Source organism: Cottoperca gobio, unplaced genomic scaffold (assembly GCF_900634415.1).
Source record: "Cottoperca gobio unplaced genomic scaffold, fCotGob3.1 fCotGob3_231arrow_ctg1, whole genome shotgun sequence".
Taxonomy (NCBI): Eukaryota; Metazoa; Chordata; class Actinopteri; order Perciformes; family Bovichtidae; genus Cottoperca; species Cottoperca gobio.
The window spans coordinates 73912-98365 of NW_021166860.1; the positions used below are offsets into that span (position 1 = coordinate 73912).

At 42.7% G+C, this 24454-nt stretch overlaps 2 protein-coding genes across 5 annotated transcripts; one reads left to right on the top strand and one right to left on the bottom strand.

Moving 5' to 3' along the window:
• Window positions 1-5145, top strand: tmem269 (transmembrane protein 269). The gene is made up of 5 exons (XM_029426736.1): window positions 1-260; window positions 415-512; window positions 1540-1683; window positions 1766-1966; window positions 2997-5145. Exons 1-5 carry the CDS (start codon window positions 217-219, stop codon window positions 3104-3106), a joined length of 597 nt encoding a protein of 198 aa, XP_029282596.1. The 5' UTR covers window positions 1-216; the 3' UTR covers window positions 3107-5145.
• Window positions 5146-18657: 13512 nt separating this feature from the next.
• On the bottom strand, window positions 18658-24187 carry LOC115004973 (glucose-induced degradation protein 8-B homolog). 4 transcript variants are annotated; one of them, XM_029426737.1, is made up of 6 exons: window positions 23891-24187; window positions 23440-23682; window positions 22532-22728; window positions 21891-22088; window positions 20993-21109; window positions 18658-19285 (listed from the first exon to the last, which is right to left on the bottom strand). In XM_029426737.1, the coding sequence occupies exons 2-6, from the start codon at window positions 23585-23587 to the stop codon at window positions 19160-19162; spliced, it is 786 nt and encodes a 261-aa protein (XP_029282597.1). In that variant the 5' UTR covers window positions 23588-23682; window positions 23891-24187; the 3' UTR covers window positions 18658-19159. The 4 variants fall into 4 exon arrangements, 3 of the variants coding, with proteins under 3 accessions (XP_029282597.1, XP_029282598.1, XP_029282599.1); XM_029426738.1 differs by having other exon boundaries at window positions 18659-19285; window positions 23440-23567; window positions 23891-24180; XR_003831903.1 differs by having other exon boundaries at window positions 19209-19285; window positions 20870-21109; window positions 23891-24176.
• Window positions 24188-24454: the final 267 nt, after the last annotated feature.

Here is a 24454-nt window from a genome sequence, read left to right on the forward strand (position 1 = left end):
ACAAACAATTAAACAAACAGCGCCGAGGCGTTGAGTTGGAAACAGACAGAACATTGATCAGTTGCATGTTCTGGTGTGTGTCACCATGACGACCCTTAACTTCTCTTAAATCATTGTTTCACTGAAATAAAATCCAAGTCAATGATTACGACCAACGATGTGTGTTTTCATGCAGTGTTGTTGTGTTTGCCCCTCAGGGCCCCCGTACAGTAAGTAATGCTTAATGAGGACGGCACTAAGCTTCGTGTAGACAGACGCAGGCAAGTGCTGATGGGACCCGGCGCCGCGAGCAGCCGTCCTAAAGATGCTAAACTGTAGAAGACTAATGTTGACATGTCTCTAGCTTCTCACCTGCAAACATATTGGAGCTCTGCAAAGCTTCCCGTCGTCACACTTCCTGACTCTTCTGTGCAGACACCATCACGCTGCCTGTTGGCTGGTTCTCATTGGATACCTGCTGGATTTGGCAGACGGAGCGGTTGCCAGGCGACTGGGAGCCTGCTCTGCGCTGGGTGAGTGCTGGTCAGCGGCTCTTAGAGGAAGTTGTGCTGGGGGGCTGGGGGGGGGGGGGCGGGCTGCTTTGTCTGGACCTCGGAATGTGGTCGTAAACAAAAGGATCCAGTAAGAGGAAGCCGCCGGACTGTCCGGAGGCAGCATGATGTTCAGCTGTGCTCTGCACGTCAACAGGCTGGTGAACCACGAGGCGCACGCGGCGGTCTCGGAGCCTCACGTGTGAAGGTTCACATTATCTCCGCAGCCCAGAATAGCTCCCAGGTGCATCACAAAGCCTCTCGCCGCGCACATGAGCGGCCTTTGTGTCCGGAGGCTGTTTCTGCATGACTTTGCAGGTGGATGTTGTTTTGTAAAATGAACAATCATTTTGAGATTTAGCCCCTAACCCTAACTCCACGGATCACGCGTCAATTGTCCGTTTGATCCGTCGCTTTGGCGCCGCTGCATGACTGACATAGTTAGAATTGTTGCGCTGTGGAATCACCTCGTGCGCGAGGCATGTGCCCCGCGCTGCCGGGAGACGAAGAGACGCGGCGCGGGAGAATGTTGTTTATTGAGCGGCTGCCCGTCGGGCTGACTCCGAGGATTCCACACGGACACACGCCGGTGTCATGTGTCAGTAACACGGCCGTGACCCCGGCAGCACGCGGTGACATCTTCTCTCAGGTTCTTAATGAAATGTCAGTTCAGTCTTTAAAGGTTTGAGATCTTTAATGTGAAACAGAGAAAACAAACTTCAAAGTTCATTAAAAATGTTCACAAATCACAGAAATTATTATTCAAGCTTCAATATGAATTATTTCACGTATTATAACACGTCTGAAGTTCTATATATATGCATGTATGCATGTATGTATGTATGTATGTATGTATGTATGTATGTACGTACATACATACATACATACATACATGCATACATGCATACATACATACATACATACATACATACACACATACATACACACATACACACATACACACATACATACCTACCTGCTTGTGAACATTTTCCTTTGTTTGGTTCAGGTGCAAAGCTGGATGATTTTGCCGACTTCACGACCTTCGGGATCGCCACGTCGCTGCTGCTGAGGACGTCCGACCTGCTGGACAACGTGCTGTGCGTGTGCTACGTGCTCTCCGTGTTCGTGCGCCTCTGCTTCTTCACCAGCGGTGAGTTGCACAGGAAGCTGCTCTGACTTGAGCTGTTTGTTGTTTGCTCGTCTGACTGGAGGTTTGTTGTTCTGCACTGCAGGCATCCCGTTCATGTACCGCGGCCTTCCCTGCATCTACTCCTCCGGCATCCTGGCCAGCGCCTCGCTGCTGTCGGGGGGGAACCTGGCCATGCTGCGCGTCATTGCAGTCGCCATGATCCTCTTCATGATCAGCCAGAGCTTCTACCCCCACGACCGAGTGCTGGAGTCCCAGGCCTGGAAGAAAGCCGTCTACGTTGGAGGTGAAGACATTAGAAACATCCAGTATCTCACTTTTATCGGCTCAGTTATAAAAAATAACAAAGATTCACAATCAAAATAACTTATTTTGCCCCAGAACAGAATCTGAATATTTACAGTAAGAGAAGAATCTACATTTATAGTTTACAACGTCCTTCTATGGTCCTTAGTGTTTACATTTAAGACTTTTAAACCAGGACACGTATTATAATGATGGAAACATTCATTCAACATATATACAGATTAGAAAAGCCTGCTCAACAAGCGCTGTAGGAAGCAGCAGGTTAAGTTAACAAGATGAGTTTTCTTCAGTTGCTCCTCAGAAGAAGCTGCAGACTGGGGGGGGGGGGGGGTTTACAGTTACATCAAGATTTTAGAGCTCAGCAACAGACGATGTAATTAAAACCAGAGATGGACACACTTGGCTGGGAAACATGGCAAAGTGTCGCCCGGGAGGCAATGAGGATGACCTCATTACCTTTTTAAGATTAAGTTTAACGTATTTGCAGCTCGTACGAGCATTAATATGATTTAAGTCGTGTCGGGTTTGATGTCGTCCGAGAGCCGGGGGTGTATATAGAGTTGCGTGCGGTCAGCAGAGCTGTGAAATCGACGCCATGTTTACGAATTATATGTCCAAGAGGGAGAATGTAGAAAATGAACAATAATGGTCCAAGAACTGAGCCCTGGGGGACACCAAGGGGAAGCTGGGGGACAAACTGGTGCTGTCTGTGAGCGGACTTAAACCCAGAACATGTAGAGCAGAAGATTATCAGACTGTATGAACAGCAGCTGTGAGAGCTAAGAAGTACGTGTAGCTGCATATCACAATATATTATATATCTATAATAACATACAGGGCGGCTAAAAGTGACGATAAACGCACCTTTCCATGGTGCGTATCATACTATGCTGTTAAAACAATAATATGCAGCTCAGTTCATAATATGTAGCACAGTGACAACGCAGCTCGGCGGCGTGTCTCAGTGACGTAGCTCGGTGGTGTAATGATGTGCTACGTCTTGTCTGCAGGGGTGGCGATGGTGTTCTGCTCCTCCTTCCCCCCCGCCTGCGTGTACTACCTGCTGTGGTCCGTGTCCTACATCCTGTTCCCGACGTCTCTGTGGAGCAACAAAGTGTAGAACATGTGCGGCTTCGTCCAAACCTCCACATCCTGCAGGATTATCTGCGGCCCATCCGGGTGGACTGAGGCTTCTGCTGCTGCTCCCCGCTGCCGGAGGATCCCAGCGGAGCGAGCTCATTCTCCACGGGCCAACACCGGCTCTACTCCACCTTTATTTTGATGTGACAGAAGACGTGAGAGCGTGAGAAGGATTACGCTTCACGCCGTCTTCTGAAGCCGGGGCTCCAAACGTCTCCAGGTTCTGTCTTCAGCTTTAATCTTTCATCCACCTGGTGAACGCGCAGCAGCAGAAAATATTTCAAATGCACAAATTTATAATCGATGTTTTGCTTCTGATTTTATTTTTCAAATGTTTAATTGTGTAACGACGCAGGATCGTAGCTCTTCTGATCCTGCGTCATTAATAAGTAACAGTCCGGCCTTCTACTATAAATATAAAGTTAACCTCCTGCTGGTCCTGAACGTGTGACGCTCTGTCATTACACTCTGAAGGTTTCTGCTCTTTAAACTTTACAAAACAGTTCAAAATGTCCTAAAATATTCACTTTATTTTGATATAAAACAGAAAAGCAGGAACTCGGATGTGAGAGGCTGAAACAGACTTTAAAGACAAAAAATAAAAACAAGTAATTGATTATTAAAATAGTTGCAGATTGTTTTCCCGTCTTGTGTTCGGATTCAGAACTCAGTTTTTATTGGTCTCAAACCCAGTGAAGATACATGGTGCACTCTTTACTATCAACTCTTCTCTATCAACTCTTCTCTCATAACTCTTCACTATCAACTCTTCTCTCATAACTCTTCACTATCAACTCTTCTCTATCAACTCTTCTCTATCAACTCTTCTCTATCAACTCTTCTCTATCAACTCTTCTCTATCAACTCTTCTCTATCATAACTCTTCTCTCATAACTCTTCTCTCATAACTCTTCACTAATAACTCTTCACTAACAATTATTCTCTAATGACTTCTTTAATAATTCTTCTCCATCTACTCTTCTCTATCTACTCTTCTCTATCTACTCTTCTCTAATAACTCTTCTCCATCTACTCTTCTCCATCTACTCTTCTCTAATAACTCTTCTCTCTCAACTCTTCTCTAGCAACTCTTTACTATCAACTCTTCTCTAATAACTTCACTAATACTCTTCACTAATAACTCTTCTCTCTCAACTCTTCTCTAGCAACTCTTTACTATCAACTCTTCTCTAATAACTTCACTAATAACTCTTCACTAATAACTCTTCACTAATAACTCTTCTCTCATAACTCTTCACTAATAACTCTTCTCTCATAACTCTTCACTATCAACTCTTCTCTAATAACTCTTCTCTAATAACTCTTTAATAACTCTTCTCTAATAACTCTTCTCTAATAACTCTTCACTAATAACTCTTCTCTAATAACTCTTCTCTATCTACTCTTCTCTAATAACTCTTCACTCCACTCACATCTGCGGTTAATGAATAAGTTCACATTAAACTCCACTGACCCTTCAACTCTGGTTTCTGTGATTCAGAACTTTAGTTCTTGTGAAGTTGTTTCTGTAAAGCACTCGTGTTAGTTTCCATTTTGTTCTCCGTGTGTCCTGTTTGTGCTCTTTGTGCTTCTGTTTTAAGAGGCATCGCAGTTAAAAAGTAAATCCATCCCATAGTTGTGACGAGTGACTGATCTTTAACAGCCGGCGGCCCGTCTGATCCAGGAGGGGATGAACCAGCAGCTCCACCGGAGACTCGTAGTGACGCTTTAACGTGTTCAGTGTTCAGCCAGAGGAGATTAAACAGTAACGCAGATTCAAAATAAAACCTTTTAAAGATTAGAATAATTTGAACCCTTAGAAGTGACATCAAAACCTGAAGACATTTTATTAATCTGCAGATCTTCTGGTTCTGATAAAGATTCCTGTTCAGAGGTCACAGTGAGCATTACTACACAAACTGTTTTACTCAACGATGGAACCATGAATAATGAATAATCAGATCTGTGCTTTTACTTTAACTGTCTGTACATTTTTTGACAATAAAGAAATGAAATGACTTTCAGTGTCACGATTATATCTAATTATATATAAATATTACATTACAGGTCATTTAATGTTCAAATGTTCACATTCAAATAGAGACGCTGCAGGTGAAGAGAGTAAAATATAACTCAGCATGAAGCTTCCCCACTTCATGACTCGCATCAACACAACTTTATATTACAAGTGTTTAATATGTACATGAGGCGTTATGTAATGTAGCTGTTACACACACAGTTACACACACACACTCTGATGGAAGATAAAGAACATGTGTCTGTAGTTTGACTTTTAATACAGATAATCTGTTTATTAATACAGAATCAGTTTCTTAGTTTCCCATCATGTCTGTCAGCAGTCCTGCCTTCCTGCTGTACTCCAGTCTGTCGACGGCGTCGGGAACATGAACATGTTCAGTGTCTGCGAGACGCCGCGACGCCTCCAGCAGCTTCATGACGTCTGAGAAAGCAGGTCGGTCTTTGAAACTCCACATCCCGCAGTACTTCATCAGGTCGTACCTGCAGGCAGGAAGTGAGTTCAAGGAAACATTCTAATATAATAATAATATAATAATTATGTTCAGATAACATCTGGAGGATCTGAGCTGCTGGAAGGGTGGACATATTTAAACTTAAACCTGTTCAGTCACTTAACATCTTATTCACTCAGTTTATTGGATTTAAATTCTAATTTTACTTTATTAATCACTTATTTTATTTCATTTGACATTTTATTCTAATTTTTATAATTGTATTAGCTAAATGAAATGTAATATTAATCAGTTATTTATTATAATTAAGTTGTAACGTTTTCTATTTTATTTTAATCGTTTTTATTTCAAGCTGTTTTGTTACTGTTATAGCTTTTAACTATTTTATTACATTTTTATTTACTTTAGAACTTTAGTTACTTTAAAGATTCAGATTAATAATATAATACCTATAATAATATTTCTATATACTAATTATATTTTCTAAGATAAACTTCAGCAGTCTGTAAAAAGCTCCTCCAGCAGCTGCAACAGTAAAGTGATGAACACATGAATAATATGATATTAATTAATACTTTTACTTTGGGTACTTTCATGATGCAGATACTTTCAGTGGGGCAAAGTTCTACTCTTTTTGTCCAAATATAAACGCGTTCCTGAGAACAAGTGGACCCTGCGGCACATGTAACTCGTGTTCAGAGGTTCCTCACAGAGCTGCTCCGCAGTGCTGCGGCCTCGGAGTACGGAGGAGAGCCTGAGGCAAAGAGATGATGCATTTTAAATATATAATATGTGATGCTCAAATGTAGAGCTGCAACTATTTCCATTATGATTCATCTGCAGATTATTTGAGCCAATCGTGGTCCAGTATGTTGAACAAATGATCACAAACATCTTTCATGATGTGCTCCATTGGAAGGACTGTAGATACTAAGTTTGTTTGTAACTTTAATTGACAAAAGTAACTTCAGAAGCATCAGGTGCTAATTCATGGAACTGGAAGTGATTGCACAGAATGCATCCCGTACCTGCATGTAAACATTCATCCATCATTAACTGAGCTGGAGATTACTTAGATAATTGAGATGTGAAGATTAAATACCGATGAGTTAATAATTTGTTCACAGATAATAAAACGTGCAGCGTTACCGAAAGTGATCAGTTCGTACAGTAAGATTCCAAAGGACCACGTGCAGGGAGGAGAAAGCGTGAGTAAACGTTTTGACGTAACGTTTCTTTGTGTCGTCAGACATGAAGTGTTCTTACACGTCGCTCCAGTTGATGCTGAGCTGCATCATGATCCTTTCCGGAGCCTGCCACTTCAGCGGCACCTCGGCGCAGACAATGGTAGGGGAAACACTGATAGCGCGTTTAGTACTCGGAGACATGATATACTTAAAACTCAATTTTATTAAATATATGGCTCTCAAGGAAATACATTTAAAAATATTTGGCTTTTATGGCTCTCCCAGACAAAATGGTTCCCAACCCCTGCCCTACCCGGAGTAGGCAATCCACCGGTTTCCTGCTGAGAGCCATGGCCTCAGATTTGGAGGTGCTGATCCTCATCCCAACCGCTTCACACTCAGCTGCGAACCGATCCAGCGACTGTTGAAGGTCACAGACCGATGATGCCATAAGGACCACATCATCTGCAAAGAGCAGCGATGAGATCCTCACGCAACCCCTCTCGATACGATATCCTGTCCATGAAAATCACAAAAAGGATTGGTGATAAAGCGCAGCCCTGGCGGAGGCCAACATTCACTGTGAACGAGTCAACTCTCACTTTGGGCTGTAATAGCAATTTAAATGTCTACTGTTTTAAATAATGTTCTAATAATGTTACAAGTGATGATCTGCCTATTTCTCTTTCTATGCATTTGCAAAACTTTACAAATTCCCTTATCAAGCCAGGGTCAACTGCCTTTTCTTGTCTTAATGGGGGAGGCATTGTAAAATAGGACACAGATGGTCCTCTCTCTTTAGATTTACATACTGATTAACTCTCTGAGAAAGAATCTTGGGTGTGCCATTTGTTTTAGTGTTTACATAACTGTTATCAAGGAGACGGTCATGATACTATTTTGCTCCAAGAAACAAATGTCTATGTATATATACCCAAAGCTAAAAGGTTTGAGTTTCCCAGGACTGAGTTCATCAGATTGGAGGAGATGACCTTACAAACATCAAAAGGAACTAATCTAACAGAGATCATCTTTGGTTTGTTGCTTGTTTACAGTGAATAACAGATGTGCTGATCAATCACCTATTGACTGATGTTTTATTGTTCTATAGGTCATCAGCAGGTTGTCCCCTGTCTCCTGCTGTGTTTATGACTCAGTCACTAAAAAGTCAAGGAACAAGAGTGTATAAATTGTCTATGTATCTTCATTCAAACTGTGCCCTCCTACAGACTATGTTGTATTCTGTAGAACTGGTGCCAATTTGAGATCTCAAATAAATGCACAAAGACAACTCTGTCTCTATCACCATTTATTTGACTTTATATACATCTCTCCAGAGTAAAGCAGGAAAACTTCCACAAGAGGGCGTACAGGGATTTGGATGGCCCTCACCCCATACTGCCGCAGCACCTTCCACAGTATCACCCGGGGGACCCGGTCATACACTTTCTCCAGATCCACAAAACGCATGTAGGACGTATTCCCAGGCCCCCTCCAGGATCCTTGCAAGAGTAAAGAGTTGGTCTGTTGTTCCACGACCAGGACGGAATCCGCATTGTTCCTCTTCAATCAGAGGTTCGACTACCGGCCGAACCCTCCTTTCCAGTACCTTGGAGTAGACTTTACCAGGGAAGCTGAGAAGTGTGATACCCCTGTAGTTGGCACGCACTCTCTGGTCCCCCTTTTTAAATAGGGGAACCACCACCCCGGTCTGCCAACCCCTAGGCACTGTCCCAGACTTCCACGCAATGTTGACGAGGCGTGTCAACCAAGACAGCCCCTCAACACCCAAAGCCTTCAGCATTTCTGGACGGATATCATCAACCCCTGCGGCTTTGCCACTGTGGAGTTGTTTGACTACCTCAGTGACTTCCATCAGGGAAATTGACGATGATCCCCCATCAGCTTCCAGCTCTGCCTCAACCATAGAGGGCGTGTTAGTCGGATTCAGGAGTTCCTCAAAGTGCTCCTTCCACCGGCCGATAACCTTCTCAGTTGAAGTCAGCAGGGTCCCACCCTTGCTGTACACAGCTTGGATGGTTCCTCGCTTCCCCCTCCTGAGGTGCCGGATGGTTTTCCAGAAGCACCTTGGTGCCGACCGAAAGTCCTTCTCCATAGCTTCTCCGAACTTCTCCCACACCCGCTGCTTTGCCTCTGACACGACAGAATAATTAATTAATCACTTAAAAATAATTTCCTTAACTTTGAAAATAAGTTTGGAGGAGGAGGCAGGAGGATGTTTTGGAATAGATAGAGCAACTTGGGGAGTATGTTCATTTTTAATATACTAAGGAGATGGACATCGGCTTCCATCGATCAATTGTTCTGGTAATTGACTCCATAACAGGATCGTAATTAGAATTCACCACATCTGTTATATTGGGCACTATATTTACACCCAAATATGTAAAATTATCTACAACTTTAAACTGGGAGACTGATGCAGTCGGACTACTTCTCTCTTTGGAATTTAATAACATTATGGAAGATTTGGAATGATTAATTTTGTAACTGGAAGATTCACCAAATGTTCCCATCACTTCTAATAATACTGGAATTGATCTCTCCAAATCCCTGAGAAACACGATGACGTCATCAGCATATAAAGCTAAGCGGTGGTCTGTTTGACCTATAGTACCAGAGATCTTTGGATGAGACCGAACAGCTATAGCCAGCGGTTCTATTGCCATTATAAACAAAAGTGGTGATAGAGGACACCCCTGACGGCACCCCTTGTGGATCTTAATTTGTTTCGAGGTTGTATTATTTGTGCAACAGGGTCAGTGTACAACAATTTGAAAGGGGGAGAGAGAGAATTGTAGAAGGAGAGAGAGAAGTGTAGAATGTGAAAGAGAGAGAGAAGTATAGAGAGAGAGAGAAGTTTAGAATGTGAAAGAGAGAGAGAAGTGTAGAATGTGAAAGAGAGAGAGAAGTGTAGAATGTGAAAGGGAGAGAGAAGTGTAGAATGTGAAAGAGGGAGAGAGAGAGAAGGTGTAGAATGTGAAAGAGAGAGAGAAGTGTAGAATGTGAAAGAGAGAGAGAAGTGTAGAATGTGAAAGAGAGAGAGAAGTGTAGAATGTGAAAGAGATAGAGAAGTGTAGAATGTGAAATGGGGAGAGAGATAAGTGTAGAATGTGAAAGAGGGAGAGCGAGAAGTGTAGAATGTGAAAGGGAGAGAGAGAGAGAAGTGTAGAATGTGAAAGAGGGAGAGGAGAAGTCGTAGGAGAAGTGTAGAATGTGAAGGAGAGAGAGAGAGAGAAGTTGTAGAATGTGCAAGGGAGAGAAGAGAGAGAGAGTGTAGAATGTGAAAGGGAGAGAGAGAAGTTGTTAGAATGTGAAGGGAAGAGAGAGAAGTGTAGAATGTGAAAGGGGAGAGAAGAGAAGTGTACAATGTGAAAGGGGGAGGAGAGATAGAGAAGTGTAGAATGTGAAAGGGGGAGATAGCGAAGTGTAGAATGTGAAAGGGGAGATAGAGAAGTGTTAGAATGTGAAAGGGGAGAGGAGATAGAGAAGTGTAGAATGTGAAAGGGAGAGAGAGAGAAGTGTTTAGAATGTGCAGGGGGAGAGAAGTTTGTAGAATGTGAAAGGGGGGGCGAGAGATAAGTGTAGAATGTGAAAGGGGGGGAGAGGAGAAGTGTAGAATGTTAAAGGGGGAGAGAGCGAGAAGTGTAGAATGTTAAAGGGGGAGAGAGAGAGAAGTGTAGAAGGTGAAAGGGATAGAGAGAGAAGTGTTAGAATGTGAAAGGAGGAGAGAGAAGTGTAGAATGTGAAAGGGGGAGAGAGAGAAGTGTAGAATGTGAAAGGGAGAGAGAGAGAGAGAGAGAAGTGTAGAATGTGAAAGGGAGAGAGAGAGAGAAGTGTAGAATGTGAAAGAGAGAGAGAGAAGTGTAGAATGTGAAAGAGAGAGAGAGAAGTGTAGAATGTGAAAGGGGAGAGAGAGAGAGAAGTGTAGAATGTGAAAGGGGGAGATAGAGAAGTGTAGAATGTGAAAGGGGGGAGAGAGAGAAGTGTAGAATGTGAAAGGGGAGAGAGAGAAGTGTAGAATGTGAAAGGGGGAGATAGAGAAGTGTAGAATGTGAAAGGGGGAGAAGAGATAGAGAAGTGTTAGAATGTGAAAGGGGAGAGAGGAGAAGTGTTAGAAGTGAAAGGGGAGAGAGAAGTGTAAGATTAGATGTGAAATGGGGAGCGAGATAAGTGTATAGATAGAATGTGAAGGGGGGGGAGAGAGAGAAGTGTAGAATGTTAAAGGGGGAGAGAGGAGAGTGTAGAATGAAAGGGGGAGAAGAGAGAAGTGTAGAAGGTGAAAGGGATAGAGAGAGAAGTGTTTAGAATGTGAAAGGAGGAGAGAGAAGTGTAGAAGTGTAGAATGGGAGAGGGGGAGAGAGGGGAAGTGTAGAATGTGAAAGGGAGGAGGAGAGAGAGAGAGAGAGGAGTGTAGAATGTGAAAGGGGGAGAGAGGGAAGTGTAGAATGTGAAAGGTTAGAGAGAGAGAAGTGTAGAATGTATGAAAGACGAGAGAGAAGTGTAGAAAGTGAAAGGGAGAGAGCGAAGCTGTAGAATGGAACGGGAGAGAGAGAGAAGTGTAGAATGTTGAAGGGAGAGAGAAGTGCTAGAATGTGAAAGGGAGAGAGAGGAAGAGAGAAGTGTAGAATGTTAAAGAGAGAGAGAGAGGAAGGGCTAGAACAGAAAAGGGAGACAAAGAAGTGTAGAATGTGAAAGAGAGAGAAGAGAGAAGTGTAGAATGTGAAAGGGAGAGAGAGAGAGAAGTGTAGAATGTGAAAGGAGAGAGAGAGAGAAGTGTAGAATGTGAAAGGGAGAGAGAGAGAAGTGTAGAATGTGAAAGGGAGAGAGAAGTGTAGAATGTGAAAGGGAGAGAGAGAGAAGTGTAGAATGTTAAAGGGAGAGAGAGAGAGAGAAGTGTAGAACATGAAAAGGGAGAAAGAAGAAGTGTAGAATGTGAAAGGGAGAGAAAGAGAGAAGTGTAGAATGTGAAAGGGAGAGAAAGAGAGAAGTGTAGATGTAGAATGTGAAAGGGAGAGAGAAGTTGTAGAATGTGAAAGGGAGAGAGAAGTGTAGAATGTGAAAGGGAGAGAGAGAGAAGTGTAGAATGTGAAATGGGGAGAGAGATAAGTGTAGAATGTGAAAGAGGGAGAGCGAGAAGTGTAGAATGTGAAAGGGAGAGAGAGAGAGAAGTGTAGAATGTGAAAGAGGGAAGAGCGAGAAGTGTAGAATGTGAAAGGGAGAGAGAGAGAGAGAGAAGTGTAGAATGTGAAAGGGAGAGAGAAAGAGAAGTGTAGAATGTGAAAGGGAGAGAGAGAGAAGTGTAGAATGTGAAAGGGGAGAGAGAGAAGTGTACAATGTGAAAGGGGGAGAGAGATAGAGAAGTGTAGAATGTGAAAGGGGGAGATAGAGAAGTGTAGAATGTGAAAGGGGGAGATAGAGAAGTGTAGAATGTGAAAGGGGGAGATAGAGAAGTGTAGAATGTGAAAGGGGGAGATAGAGAAGTGTAGAATGTGAAAGGGGGAGATAGAGAAGTGTAGAATGTGAAAGGGGGAGATAGAGAAGTGTAGAATGTGAAAGGGGGAGAGAGACAAGGAGAAAGACATACAGCCACGGGTCGGACTCAGCCTTTGTATATGTGTCGCCTGTGCTACCGGGATGCCCTATAGCTGATACCTTAACCTTTTATTTACTACTCGTTCAAATACATTCTCACATAAACTATGGAGTGAAAAGTGAGTCAACCAACCCCGGTCTCCCCTACACTGGAGTACTGGACACCTGTTTCAACACTCACCTGCATGATCTTTCTCACCAAAGAGACTTCATATCCTACAGAGAAAACACAAGGAGTCAACATCTTTTAGTTTGCGATGAAAGGGTTAGGGTTAGGATAATTTGTTTCATACCTTGATTGATGAGAAAGTCTGAGGTGTATCCTCCAGCGAGGGCTGATGGAATTGCAACAAGCCATGGAATCACATTATACACACATCCCTGCAAGAGAAGAAGCAGAGCCAAGAAATGAAGCCCTTTTCTTATGGCTTTATTGAAACAATCTGTGCAGCCGGCGGTTTATTAGAAAATATTGAGAAAACGTACTTTGGCGTCCGGAAATGATTCTTTGAAGTATGTTGGCAACCAGGACGATAAAGTGTATGAAGTGCTGCAGAGGCACATGTGAGCGAACACCATGGCCCTGAGAGAGAAGAGGTGGAGATGTGGTGAAGCTGAAACTATCACTCAACTGTGAAGCAGTAAAGATTAAAGCTTTACCCGACTGGAGGCTTCTTCAGGAGACTGTGCCAGCGCGTTCTGGACAAACTCCACTTCGTAATCTTCTTCTGGGAGGAGACTTTCAAACCTGAAGCACATGTTGCATGTTGCACAGCAGCATTAGTGTTAGCATCAGGCTAACATGTTTATTATTAAAATAAACACAATATCAAGACGCTTTGTTTACAGCAGAGGAAGCAACCGTTAGAAAACTAAATGTATTCGACAGACTGAATATTGAATTTAAATTATTGCACATATGATATAAAACATATTGCACAGGATTCGTCATAATCTGACTATATTCTGGTCAACAGGATTAAGACATTCAAGATATTTAGATAACTTTAGGAGCATTCTTAGGACAGTAAACAGCAGAGTATACCTGTGACTATTTAATCACAATAACTAGAAGGAAAGTGCTTTGGAGTTTTCTTGTGATTTTTGCTTGTAAACAGCAGATTTGGAATATGTATCAATTTGGGTTTTAAGTCTGAACAGTTCAGTCAGATCTGTGTTGCTGTAGAGATGCAACTATAAACTATAAACATTATGAAAGACTTGGATATCAACATGTTTTTGGATCTTTGAAAGAAAAGGTCGTATGAATGAAGGGCTGAGGTCGTGCGGTCCAACATGTAGAAAACCGTCGTCTGCACAGCTGCGTGTGAACGTCTTGGGAGGAACATTGTCTTTTTCAGATTAGTGCAAAACAAATGCAACATTTTGTGCTGGTAAACAATTTTTTTGATCATCTTAATTTAGCGTGTTAGCATGCTAATATTAACTAAGTAGCACTAAACCCAAAGTACAGCTGATGCTAGATGGAAAATTGAAGGAAAAAACTTTTAGTGACCGATATGATGACATCACAGCCCCTCACTCAATATTTGACATTTAGTCAATTAGACACAAAAATATAGAAAAAGATCCAGGTTGTAAAATACAGAAATTACCCTTTAATGTTCACGTAGCAATGTGCAGAAAGCTACAGTCTGCACAGTCTGCAGTTTAAACAGTCTGTACAGTCTACAGTGGTGACTGTACAGACTGTGTACACTCTATACAGTCTGCACAGTCTACAGTCGACACAATCTGCAAAGTCAACAGTCTATACAGTCTTCACAGTCTGCACAGTCTTCACAGTCTACACAGTCTTCACAGTCCACACAGTCTACACATTCTACAGTCTAGACAGTCTGCACAGTCTATAGTCGACATAATCTGCACAGTCAACAGTCCGTACAGTCTGCAGTTTACACAGTATGTACAGTCTTCACAATCTGCACAGTCTGCACAGTCTACACAGTCCTCACAGTCTGCAGTTTACACAGTCTGCACAGTCTGCATAGTCTGCACAGTCTACAATCTGCAGTCTACAGTGGTGACTGTACAGACTGTGTAGACTCTATACAGTCTGTATAGTGTGCACAGTCTACAGTCGACACAATCTGCACAGTCAACAGTCTGCACAGTCTACAGATTCTGTACAGTCTGCACAGTCTACACAGTCTGTATAGTCTGCACAGTCTATAGTCGACATAATCTGCACAGTCAACCGTCTGTATAGTCTGCAGTTTACACAGTATGTACAGTCTGCACAGTCTACACAGTCAACAGTCTGTACTGTCAACACAGTCTGCACAGTCTACAGTCTGTACAGTCCACACCGTCTGCAGTTTATACAGTCTGCACAGTCTATACAGCCTACAGTTTACATAGTCTGCACAGTCTACATAGTCTGCTGAGTCTACACAGTCTGCACAGTCTATACAGTCTACACAGTCTTCACAGTCTACACAGTCTTCACAGTCTACAGTCTTCACAGTCTGCATAGTCTACAGTCTGTACAGTCTACAGTGGTGACTGTACAGACTGTGTAGACTCTATACAGTCTGCAAAGTCTACAGTTGACACAATCTGCACAGTCAACAATCTGCACAGTGTGCAGTCTGCACAGTCTGCACAGTCTATAGTCGACATAGTCTGCACAGTCAACAGTCTGTACCGTCGGCACCATCTGCACAGTCTTCACAGTCTGCATAGTCTACAGTCTGTACAGTCTACACCGTCTGCAAAGTCTACAGTTTACACAGTCTGTACAGTCTACAGTGGTGACTTTACAGACTGTGTAGACTCTATACAGTCTGTACAGTCTGCAGTTTACACAGTCTACACAGTCTTCACAGTTTACACATTCTGTACAGTCGACACCGTCTGTAATTTACACAGTCTGCACGGTCTGCAGTCTACACAGTCTGCACAGGCTACACAGTCTGCAGTCTGTACAGTCGACACAGTCTGCAGTTGACACAGTCTGCACAGTCGACACAGTCGACACCGCCTGCAGTCTATACAGTCTGTACAGTCGACACAATCTGCGCAGTCTGTACAGTCTGCACAGTCTACAGAGTCTGTAAAGTCTTCAAAATCTGCACTGTCAACAGTCTGTACATTCGACAAAGTCTGCAGTTTGCACAGTCTACACAGTCTTCAGTCTTCACAGTCCACACATTCTACAGTCTGCACAGTCAACAGTCTGTACAGTCGACACCGTCTGCACAGTCTACACAGTCTGCACAGTCTACAGTGGTGACTGTACAGACTGTGTAGACTCTATACAGTCTGTATAGTGTGCACAGTCTACAGTCGACAATCTGCACAGTCAACAGTCTGTACAGTCTACACAGTTTACACAGTTTACAGTGGTGACCGTACAGACTGTGTAGACTCTATACAGTCTGCATAGTCTACAGTCGACACAATCTGCACAGTCAACAGTCTGCAGATTCTGTACAGTCTGCACAGTCTACAGTCTGTATAGTCTGCACAGTCTATAGTCGACATAATCTGCACAGTCAACCGTCTGTACAGTCTGCAGTTTACACAGTCTGTACAGTCTTTACAATCTGCACAGTCAACAGTCTGTACTGTCTGCACAGTACAGTACATCAAAAGTGCAAAGGACACGCATAATGAAATTACATTTACTTACAATTAAAAAGTCCTAAAAGAGCCAAAACAAGCTCAAATATAAGATGAGTTTAAAACAAGAATAAAAGTGACGGTGCTGTGTAAGAATTGAAGAGTTAGTCAAACAAACAAAAGTCTTCAGCTTTGATTTAAAAGAAGTGAGAGCTGCAGTTTTCTGGGAGTTTGTTCCAGAAAGATGGAGCAGAAACACTGAACGCTGCTTCTCCGTCTTCAGTTCAGACTGAAGAAAACAGTCTGGATGGTTCATGAAGCAGACGATCAGAAATGTATTTTGGTCTTAAACCATTCAGTGCTTTATGAACCAGCAGCAGTATTTAGAAGTCACTTCTCGGACAGACAGGAAGCCGATGTAAAGACCTCAGAACTGGAGTGATGGTGTTCATGAGGTCTAATCCTGTAAAGACATAGTTACAGTAAAGGAGTCTACTGACGATAAATTCATTTACATGTTTTTTCCAAATCCTGCGGAGACACAAGTCCCTTAATCTGTGAGACGTTCTGAAGGTGATCGTTGGCTGGCTTTGTAATTGTCTTAATGTTTAAATTCAGGTCTGACACTCTTCATCAGCTCCAGTCCAGGAGTCCCATCTCCCCCACCTCAGCAGAGGCCTTAGCCTCTCCATTACTGCTCACCTCAGTGCCCCCCTCCCCCCACTTCCACAGTGACACCTCGCTCCATTCTTGAGAGGGACGTCAACACCCTATCCAAGAGGCAGAACGCCCGCAAAGCAGCCGGACCTGACTCTGTCTCTCCCTCCACTTTGAACCATTGTGATGATCAGCTGTCTCCAGTGTTCACATACATTTTTAACACCTCACTGGAGACATCCCACATGCCAGCATGCTTCAAGGCCTTCACCATCATCCTGTTCCCAAAAAAACAAGGATCGCAGGACTAAATGACTACAGACCCGTCGCCCTGACCTCTGTGGTAATGAAGTCCTTTGAGCGCCTTGTCCTGTCCCATCTCAAATCCATCACAGACCCACTCCTGGACCCCCTGCAGTTTGCCTACAGAGCCAACAGGTCTGTAGGCGATACTGTCAACATGGCCCTCCACTACATTCTCCAGCACCTGGACTCCGCAGGAACCTACGCCAGGATCCTGTTTGTGGACTTCAGCTCTGCCTTCAACACCATCATCCCAGCTCTGCTACAAGACAAGCTCTCCCAGCTGAGCGTGCCTGACTCCACCTGCAGGTGGATCACAGACTTCCTGTCTGACAGGAGACAGCACGTGAAGCTGGGGAAACATGTCTCTGACTTCAGGACCATCAGCACCGGATCCCCCCCAAGGCTGCGTTCTTTCTCCTCTGCTCTTCTCCCTGTACACCAACAGCTGCACCTCCAGTCACCAGTCTGTCAAGCTCCTGACGTTTGCGGACGACACCACCCTCATCGGACTCATCTCTGGCAGGGATGAGTCGGCCTACAGGTGGGAGATTGACCGACTGGTGACCTGTTGCAGTGTGAACCACTTGGAGTTCAACGCTCTAAAGACAGTGGACATGATATGATGGTGCACTTCTACACTGCCATCATCGAGTCCATCCTCACCTCCTCCATCACCATCTGGTACGCTGCTGCCACTGACCGGGACAAGGGACTGGGACTGCAGCGTGTCATTTGCTCTGCGATGAAGGTGATCAGCTGCAATCTGCCATCCCTCCAGGACCTGCACGCCTCCAGGACCTGCACACCTCCAGGACCCGGAAGCGTGCAGGTAAGGTTGCAGCAGACCCCTCCCACCCTGGACAGACTTTTTGTGTCACTTCCATCCGGCAGGAGGCTGCGGTCTCTCAGGACCAAAACCTCATGCCTTATGAACAGCTTCTTCCCCTCTGCAGTTGACCTCATCAACAAGGCCAGAGACCCCCACTGACAAACATTTTTAAAATTCCTATTGTGAAAGCTTGCAGTGTGTTGATCCGTCTCACCTGGTCCACAGGTTTCGGTCTTCTGGCTCCTTGTCGGTGGAAGCACTGGCGTAAACGTGAGGATCCAGGAGAGAGTCGCTGAAGTGTTTCCTGCCGTCTCCTGCCGTGTTCTCGTCAGCCATTCGGACAGCGCGGGTGTCTCCTGCGTTACCAGAGCAGCACTGAGCTGCACTGATCTGCACTGATCTGCCTCGTGCCTCCAGGCCGACAGGACAAACAGGTACAACTTGTTGAAACAAAACACAGAACGAGAACCTGCTTGTGATCTGCAGGAATGACCGCAGACTGGGAACAACATTTGCATGTCGTCAGAGCATCGAACCAAAGCTGTCGGCTTTTAAAATGTTAAAATGTTTTATTTTAAGGACTTGAAACAACCTCCCGTAACTCGACTATTAGAAGTAAATCAAAGTAACAATACTACAGTGTAAACATATTGTTACAAGTGAAACTCCTGCATTAAACATGTCAAAATCTATAATCTATAATAACGATTGATGGATTAATGTGTGAGCGTCACTAAGTCATAATGACTTTATATGCAGCTGGGAAGCTTTAATCTATAACATGTTTTATATTAATCAATAATCAACAACTTCTCTTCATCCATATTTATTGAAACATATTCTCTGGATTTTCCCTGAAAAAGTGCAAACACACAAGTCAGGGAATGAAAAACACATCTTGTATGGTTGACAAAAGTTTTGTTTATTTTAATATTTGCAAATCTGGTCTTAAAAATGTTGAATAATAAAAGGGACGTGAGCTCTGTGGGTCTCAGTATTTGTCAATGCCAATATCTATACAAATCAACCTTAAAAGAAATTAAGGATGGACAACTAGCAGCAAATAAAAGTAAACAAAACAAAGAAGCACCAGAGCCTCCCGCCAGAACACATGTACATGTAGTAAGTGAAAATACGAACGGCTTTAGAAGTGGCAGGATGGACAACAAGTTCTGTGACTTCTAAAAGCCTGTTCACAATGAGAAGAAAAACAAAGATTCAAATAGTTTTAAATCAGACTTTTCAAACAGAGTTGCCGTATTTGGCACCGCGACTCTTCTTGATCGGAACGGCCGTTCTCTCACGCAGCGTATAAATCCTCATCATCCTAAACTCAAGCCCTCGCAACACAAAGCCGAACGTTACCATGTGGTGCAAACCGGCTCAGCGAGGCTGAAACTCAGCGAGGAAGCCTTTCTGTGACGCAGCCGGTCAGTCGAGACGTTTTCCCTCCAACACACATGAAGGCCGTTCATCCCGCAGACATACTGTAAAGGTACAAATCATAAAATACTTTATGAATTAAAACTATGTTACATTAATAAAGTGTATCTTTCCATTTAATTAAAAAATACTCTAATTTTGTGTATGAAACTTTAAATGTTGAGCTAATTTGCAACAGTCTCTTGCAGTGAGTCATGTTCACAGTTCGTATACACGCTGTTCGTATTCACACTGTTCATATTCACACTGTTCATATAAACGCTGTTCATATTCACACTGTTCATATTCACACTGTTCATATAAACGCTGTTCATATTCACACTGTTCATATAAACGCTGTTCATATACACGCTGTTCATATTCACGCTGTTCATATAAACGCTGTTCATATAAACGCTGTTCATATAAACGCTGTTCATATACACGCTGTTCATATTCACACTGTTCATATAAACGCTGTTCATATAAACGCTGTTCATATTCACGCTGTTCATATAAACGCTGTTCATATTCACGCTGTTCATATACACGCTGTTCATATAAACGCTGTTCATATACACGCTGTTCATATAAACGCTGTTCATATACACGCTGTTCATATTCACACTGTTCATATAAACGCTGTTCATATTCACACTGTTCATATACACACTGTTCATATAAACGCTGTTCATATACACACTGTTCATATAAACGCTGTTCATATACACACTGTTCATATAAACGCTGTTCATATACACACTGTTCATATAAACACTGTTCATATACACACTGTTCATATACACACTGTTCATATACACGCTGTTCATATTCACACTGTTCATATAAACACTGTTCATATAAACACTGTTCATATACACACTGTTCATATAAACACTGTTCATATACACGCTGTTCATATTCACACTGTTCATATTCACGCTGTTCATATTCACTGTTCATATAAACACTGTTCATATACACGCTGTTCATATAAACACTGTTCATATACACGCTGTTCATATTCACTGTTCATATAAACACTGTTCATATAAACACTGTTCATATAAACACTGTTCATATTCACACTGTTCATATACACGCTGTTCATATTCACACTGTTCATATACACGCTGTTCATATACACACTGTTCATATACACACTGTTCATATAAACACTGTTCATATTCACACTGTTCATATTCACACTGTTCATATAAACACTGTTCATATACACACTGTTCATATTCACACTGTTCATATACACACTGTTCATATAAACACTGTTCATATTCACGCTGTTCATATTCACGCTGTTCATATTCATATTCACGCTGTTCATATTCACGCTGTTCATATTCATATTCACGCTGTTCATATTCATATTCACGCTGTTCATATTCACGCTGTTCATATTCACGCTGTTCATATATACCATCTTCCTCTGAAATAAAGTCTTGGGGTCAAAATAAATACTACTAAATATAAAACAGCATATTGAATTTTGTCGTCTCCGATCTATTCAATTCAGGATCAGTGAACAAAACAATTTCTATTTGCAAAAACAGCAATTTACAGTTTGCACAATGACTTTTTATCTCATGAATGAAACATGAAAAAAACCCAACGTAGCATTTGTTTCTACATACATGTCACCTGGTTGTCACACAGTCACTGACTGATCATAAATTAGGGGACGTGGGGGGGGCTCGTGTTCACTTGGGGTCCTCGATGGTGCCCGTGCTCAGGTCAGTCATTTTGGGATATTTCACCTTCTTCTGGTCCAGCTCGTTCTGAGCCCACAGCAGCAGCTTCAGGAGTTTCGCCAGTTTGGGCGTCGACTCCCTGTTTTCATAGTCCAGCACCGCCTGGTTCACCTCGCTCCACACCTGCACAGCAACACGTGCACAGCTTTAACCTCAGTGTGCATTTAAACTGAGACCAAACAACTGATGTGTATTATGATTATTATATTTGTATACTTCAGTTGTAGTTTGGTACATCAGCGTATTCTAACTTATTTCTTTATACTTTATATTGTGTATTTTATAGATAATCTTTCTAGTGTTGATGATATATTCACTCTACCTGCTGTAACACAATAACTTATGGTCTGCATTTAGTATGTTGTTAAAGGGAACCAATGTTCAACCAGCGTCATTAGAATGTGGCTGTTATATGCAAATGAACAAAGCTTCCTGCTGCACTCAAACAGCAGGATATTAATATCATCTGATTTACTTTAGCAGCTCATTAGAAAGAGGATGACATCATTCATTTGGAATCAGATTTATTTCATTATACTCAAACAAAACTTCCTAAATATCAAACATAATGAGAGAGAATAGAAATCACTGAAGCCGTAAAAGTCATTTAAAAAATAAAACTTGCAGACAAATTATTAGTGTAATCGTGTGAACTATAAACCTCTAGTTTAGTTCCCTCACTGCTCTTCTCACACAAACATCTCGTCTACTCCTCGAGCATCTAACCGTCACGTTTGAGACCTACTACAATAAATAAGACTTTAAATTCTGAAAATCTAATTTACTTTTTCAAACGATTTCTTATCAAAATCTAATAAACGGATCTTTAGTTGTGAACGCGACGTACTCACATCACACGTAGTGCTCACATTAAAATAAGGAGGTGAAGTGAAACCTTGCCCACCTTCTGCCGCTGCATCATGTTCAGCAGGTCTCCAAAGGGCGACTCCTCTGGGTTATCGAAGGCCAGCAGCGCTAACGTTCTCTCCATCTCTGTCAGACACTCGCGGCTCTCCTCGCCCTGCTCCGCCAACTGCATCTGTGCAAACTCCAGCGCCGACTCCGTCTCCCTGAGCCGGATTAACTCGATCAAATGTTGCTGCTGCAGGAGAGGAAACAGAGGAGCAGTGAAGCAAGTTCAAGCTTTATGGAGACACTTGAACTGTTTCTGTGCATTAAGCTTCCTGCTGGTCAGACGCGTGTCGTCGTTCACCAGGAGGATCTTTTAAGGCTCGTAGGGAGTTAGCTCCAGAATGTATGAGACCTCCTCGAGCCTGAAAGCACCGGAGATCCTCTGGAGGCACGAACCTTAAAACTAAAGTGACTTTTATTTTGGGCCCCTCGGTTGTGGAACGACCTGCTGGAGGAGACCAGAGAAGCTGAAGCGGTTTCTTCTTTTAAGTCGAGTTTAAAACACACTTTGTATTTATCAGAATATTTCATTAACTGTTTGTTTAGTCTTTTTAAATGCATGTATGTCACTTGTTTTGAGAAGTGCTTAATATATAAAAGATATTGTTATTACAAAGCTCTGTGTAAACGCACCTGCAGATGGAAGTACAGGTATCGGTTGGTGTCCAGCAGCTCCGGGTGGAGGCTGTTGATGAGTGCAATGGCTTCCTGTATCTGTCCCTTCAGGATCATCTCTCTGATATTTATCCTTTCATCCAAAGAGTCCAGGTCCACGCTCGGCTCGATGCCAGACTCCATACGAAACTTCTCCGCAGCTTCTTTGAATCCCTCTTGAAACATGTGACACAGAAGCCGAAGAAAAGACATGAAGACGGTGGAGAACGTGTACAGATTCAACGTGCAGATATTCCACTTGTTGACGTTCAGCGATGTTGTTTATCTGTCGTTTTAGTTATTTACAGTCGGACCGACGATTCAGAGAAGAAGTCGCTGACGAGACGCACGAGGACATGTGTGCTTCGTTTACAGAGTATTACCGTCTCAGAGAAAGACCGACAAGTATTCTGTATTTCACAACCTGCTGGTTCTCTTTTAGATTCATCGATTCATAGTTTGGTGTATAACATGTCCATCCCACTTTCTCACAGTTATATCTTTAAATGTGTCGTCACTCCAAATCCAAAAGATATTATTAGCATGAACATTACTTTAACGATTATCAAAATAGTTGGCGATTTTTCTTCTGTTGGTCAACAGATCTAGATCCTTTTAAAATGATTTTGACATAAAGAATGTTATTGTTGAACTATGCAAGTACCGACAAAGTCCTCTTATTGAGTATTTAGTTGGAAAGCTTTTTTATTTTAAAATACATTCATGTGAAAGAATATTAAAGGTTGTTTCATAAATATGTACGATTGAATTTATGCTCATTCAAAGATAGTGTATTAAAATGCTAAATAACAGTTGAATAATAAAGATGTATTTGTTGTCCTGGGACAAAAGGGGGAATAAATAACAAGTTGTTTATTCAGCCTCACCTGTCACCAGGTAATTCATAATGAGCCGATTCATGTCCGCCCTCTGTATGTGCACATTGTTCAGTTTGTCCATCCACTCTTCTTTTGTGATGTCTTCTGGCTTTTCAGCATAACTCATCCTCGGGATCCTGCAGAGAGGACAGATCATAACTCATCATCAGGATCCTGCAGAGAGGACAGATCTGTGACAACACATCCACCGACACGTGAACAACACTGCCACAGCTCGGTCACAGCGTGTACCTGCACGAACAGACACCACGTAGACACCATCAACACATGCTCCTGATAGGAAACACACAATAATAACACAACAACAGACACATTTCTGCAGGTAAACAGCAGTGGGGCGCTTTTAAAATAATAATTTAGAGATTCTCGAGGCTCCCAAAACAAACCCATTTCCTCCCGGCTAACGTTAGTTAGCATACTGTGTGCGTTTACAACTCACCGTACAGACACAAGGCCCGGAGACGATCCTGTCCTACCGGCGTGATGAGACAATATCACAGCAGAGGTGCCCAGAGTCCTCTCAGTGCTTTTAAAAAGAATAAAGTGTAAAAATACAGCCGGGTACACCAGTCAAGTTTGTTCACGGCTAGCTAACTAACCAAGCTAATGCGATCCTCTCGCGAGAGGAGCGTCAGTCCGGCGATCTCTGCGATTGGTGAGGAAAGTGACGTCACGGTTGCCGAGGAACAGTTAGAGTCAGTGCAGCGGATCCACCAAACTGCCTTTGAAATTATCTACATTTTGTCAGAAAGACCTCCTAGCTTGGAAATACTACTGCACACATGACTATTACATACGCAAAACCATTATAATGAGTAATGGTGACATTACGGTTGGAAAAACAAAGCGATTTAAGTAAAATTAGCCTGACAAAGGTAAAAGTGATTCCAACTGTTCTTTGTGTAAAAACTGTGTTAAAAAAATGTCACCATTGTAGGCCTACCTCTGAACAAGGTACTTAACCCTGAGTTGCTCCAGGGAGACTGTCCCTGTAGTGAGTTCA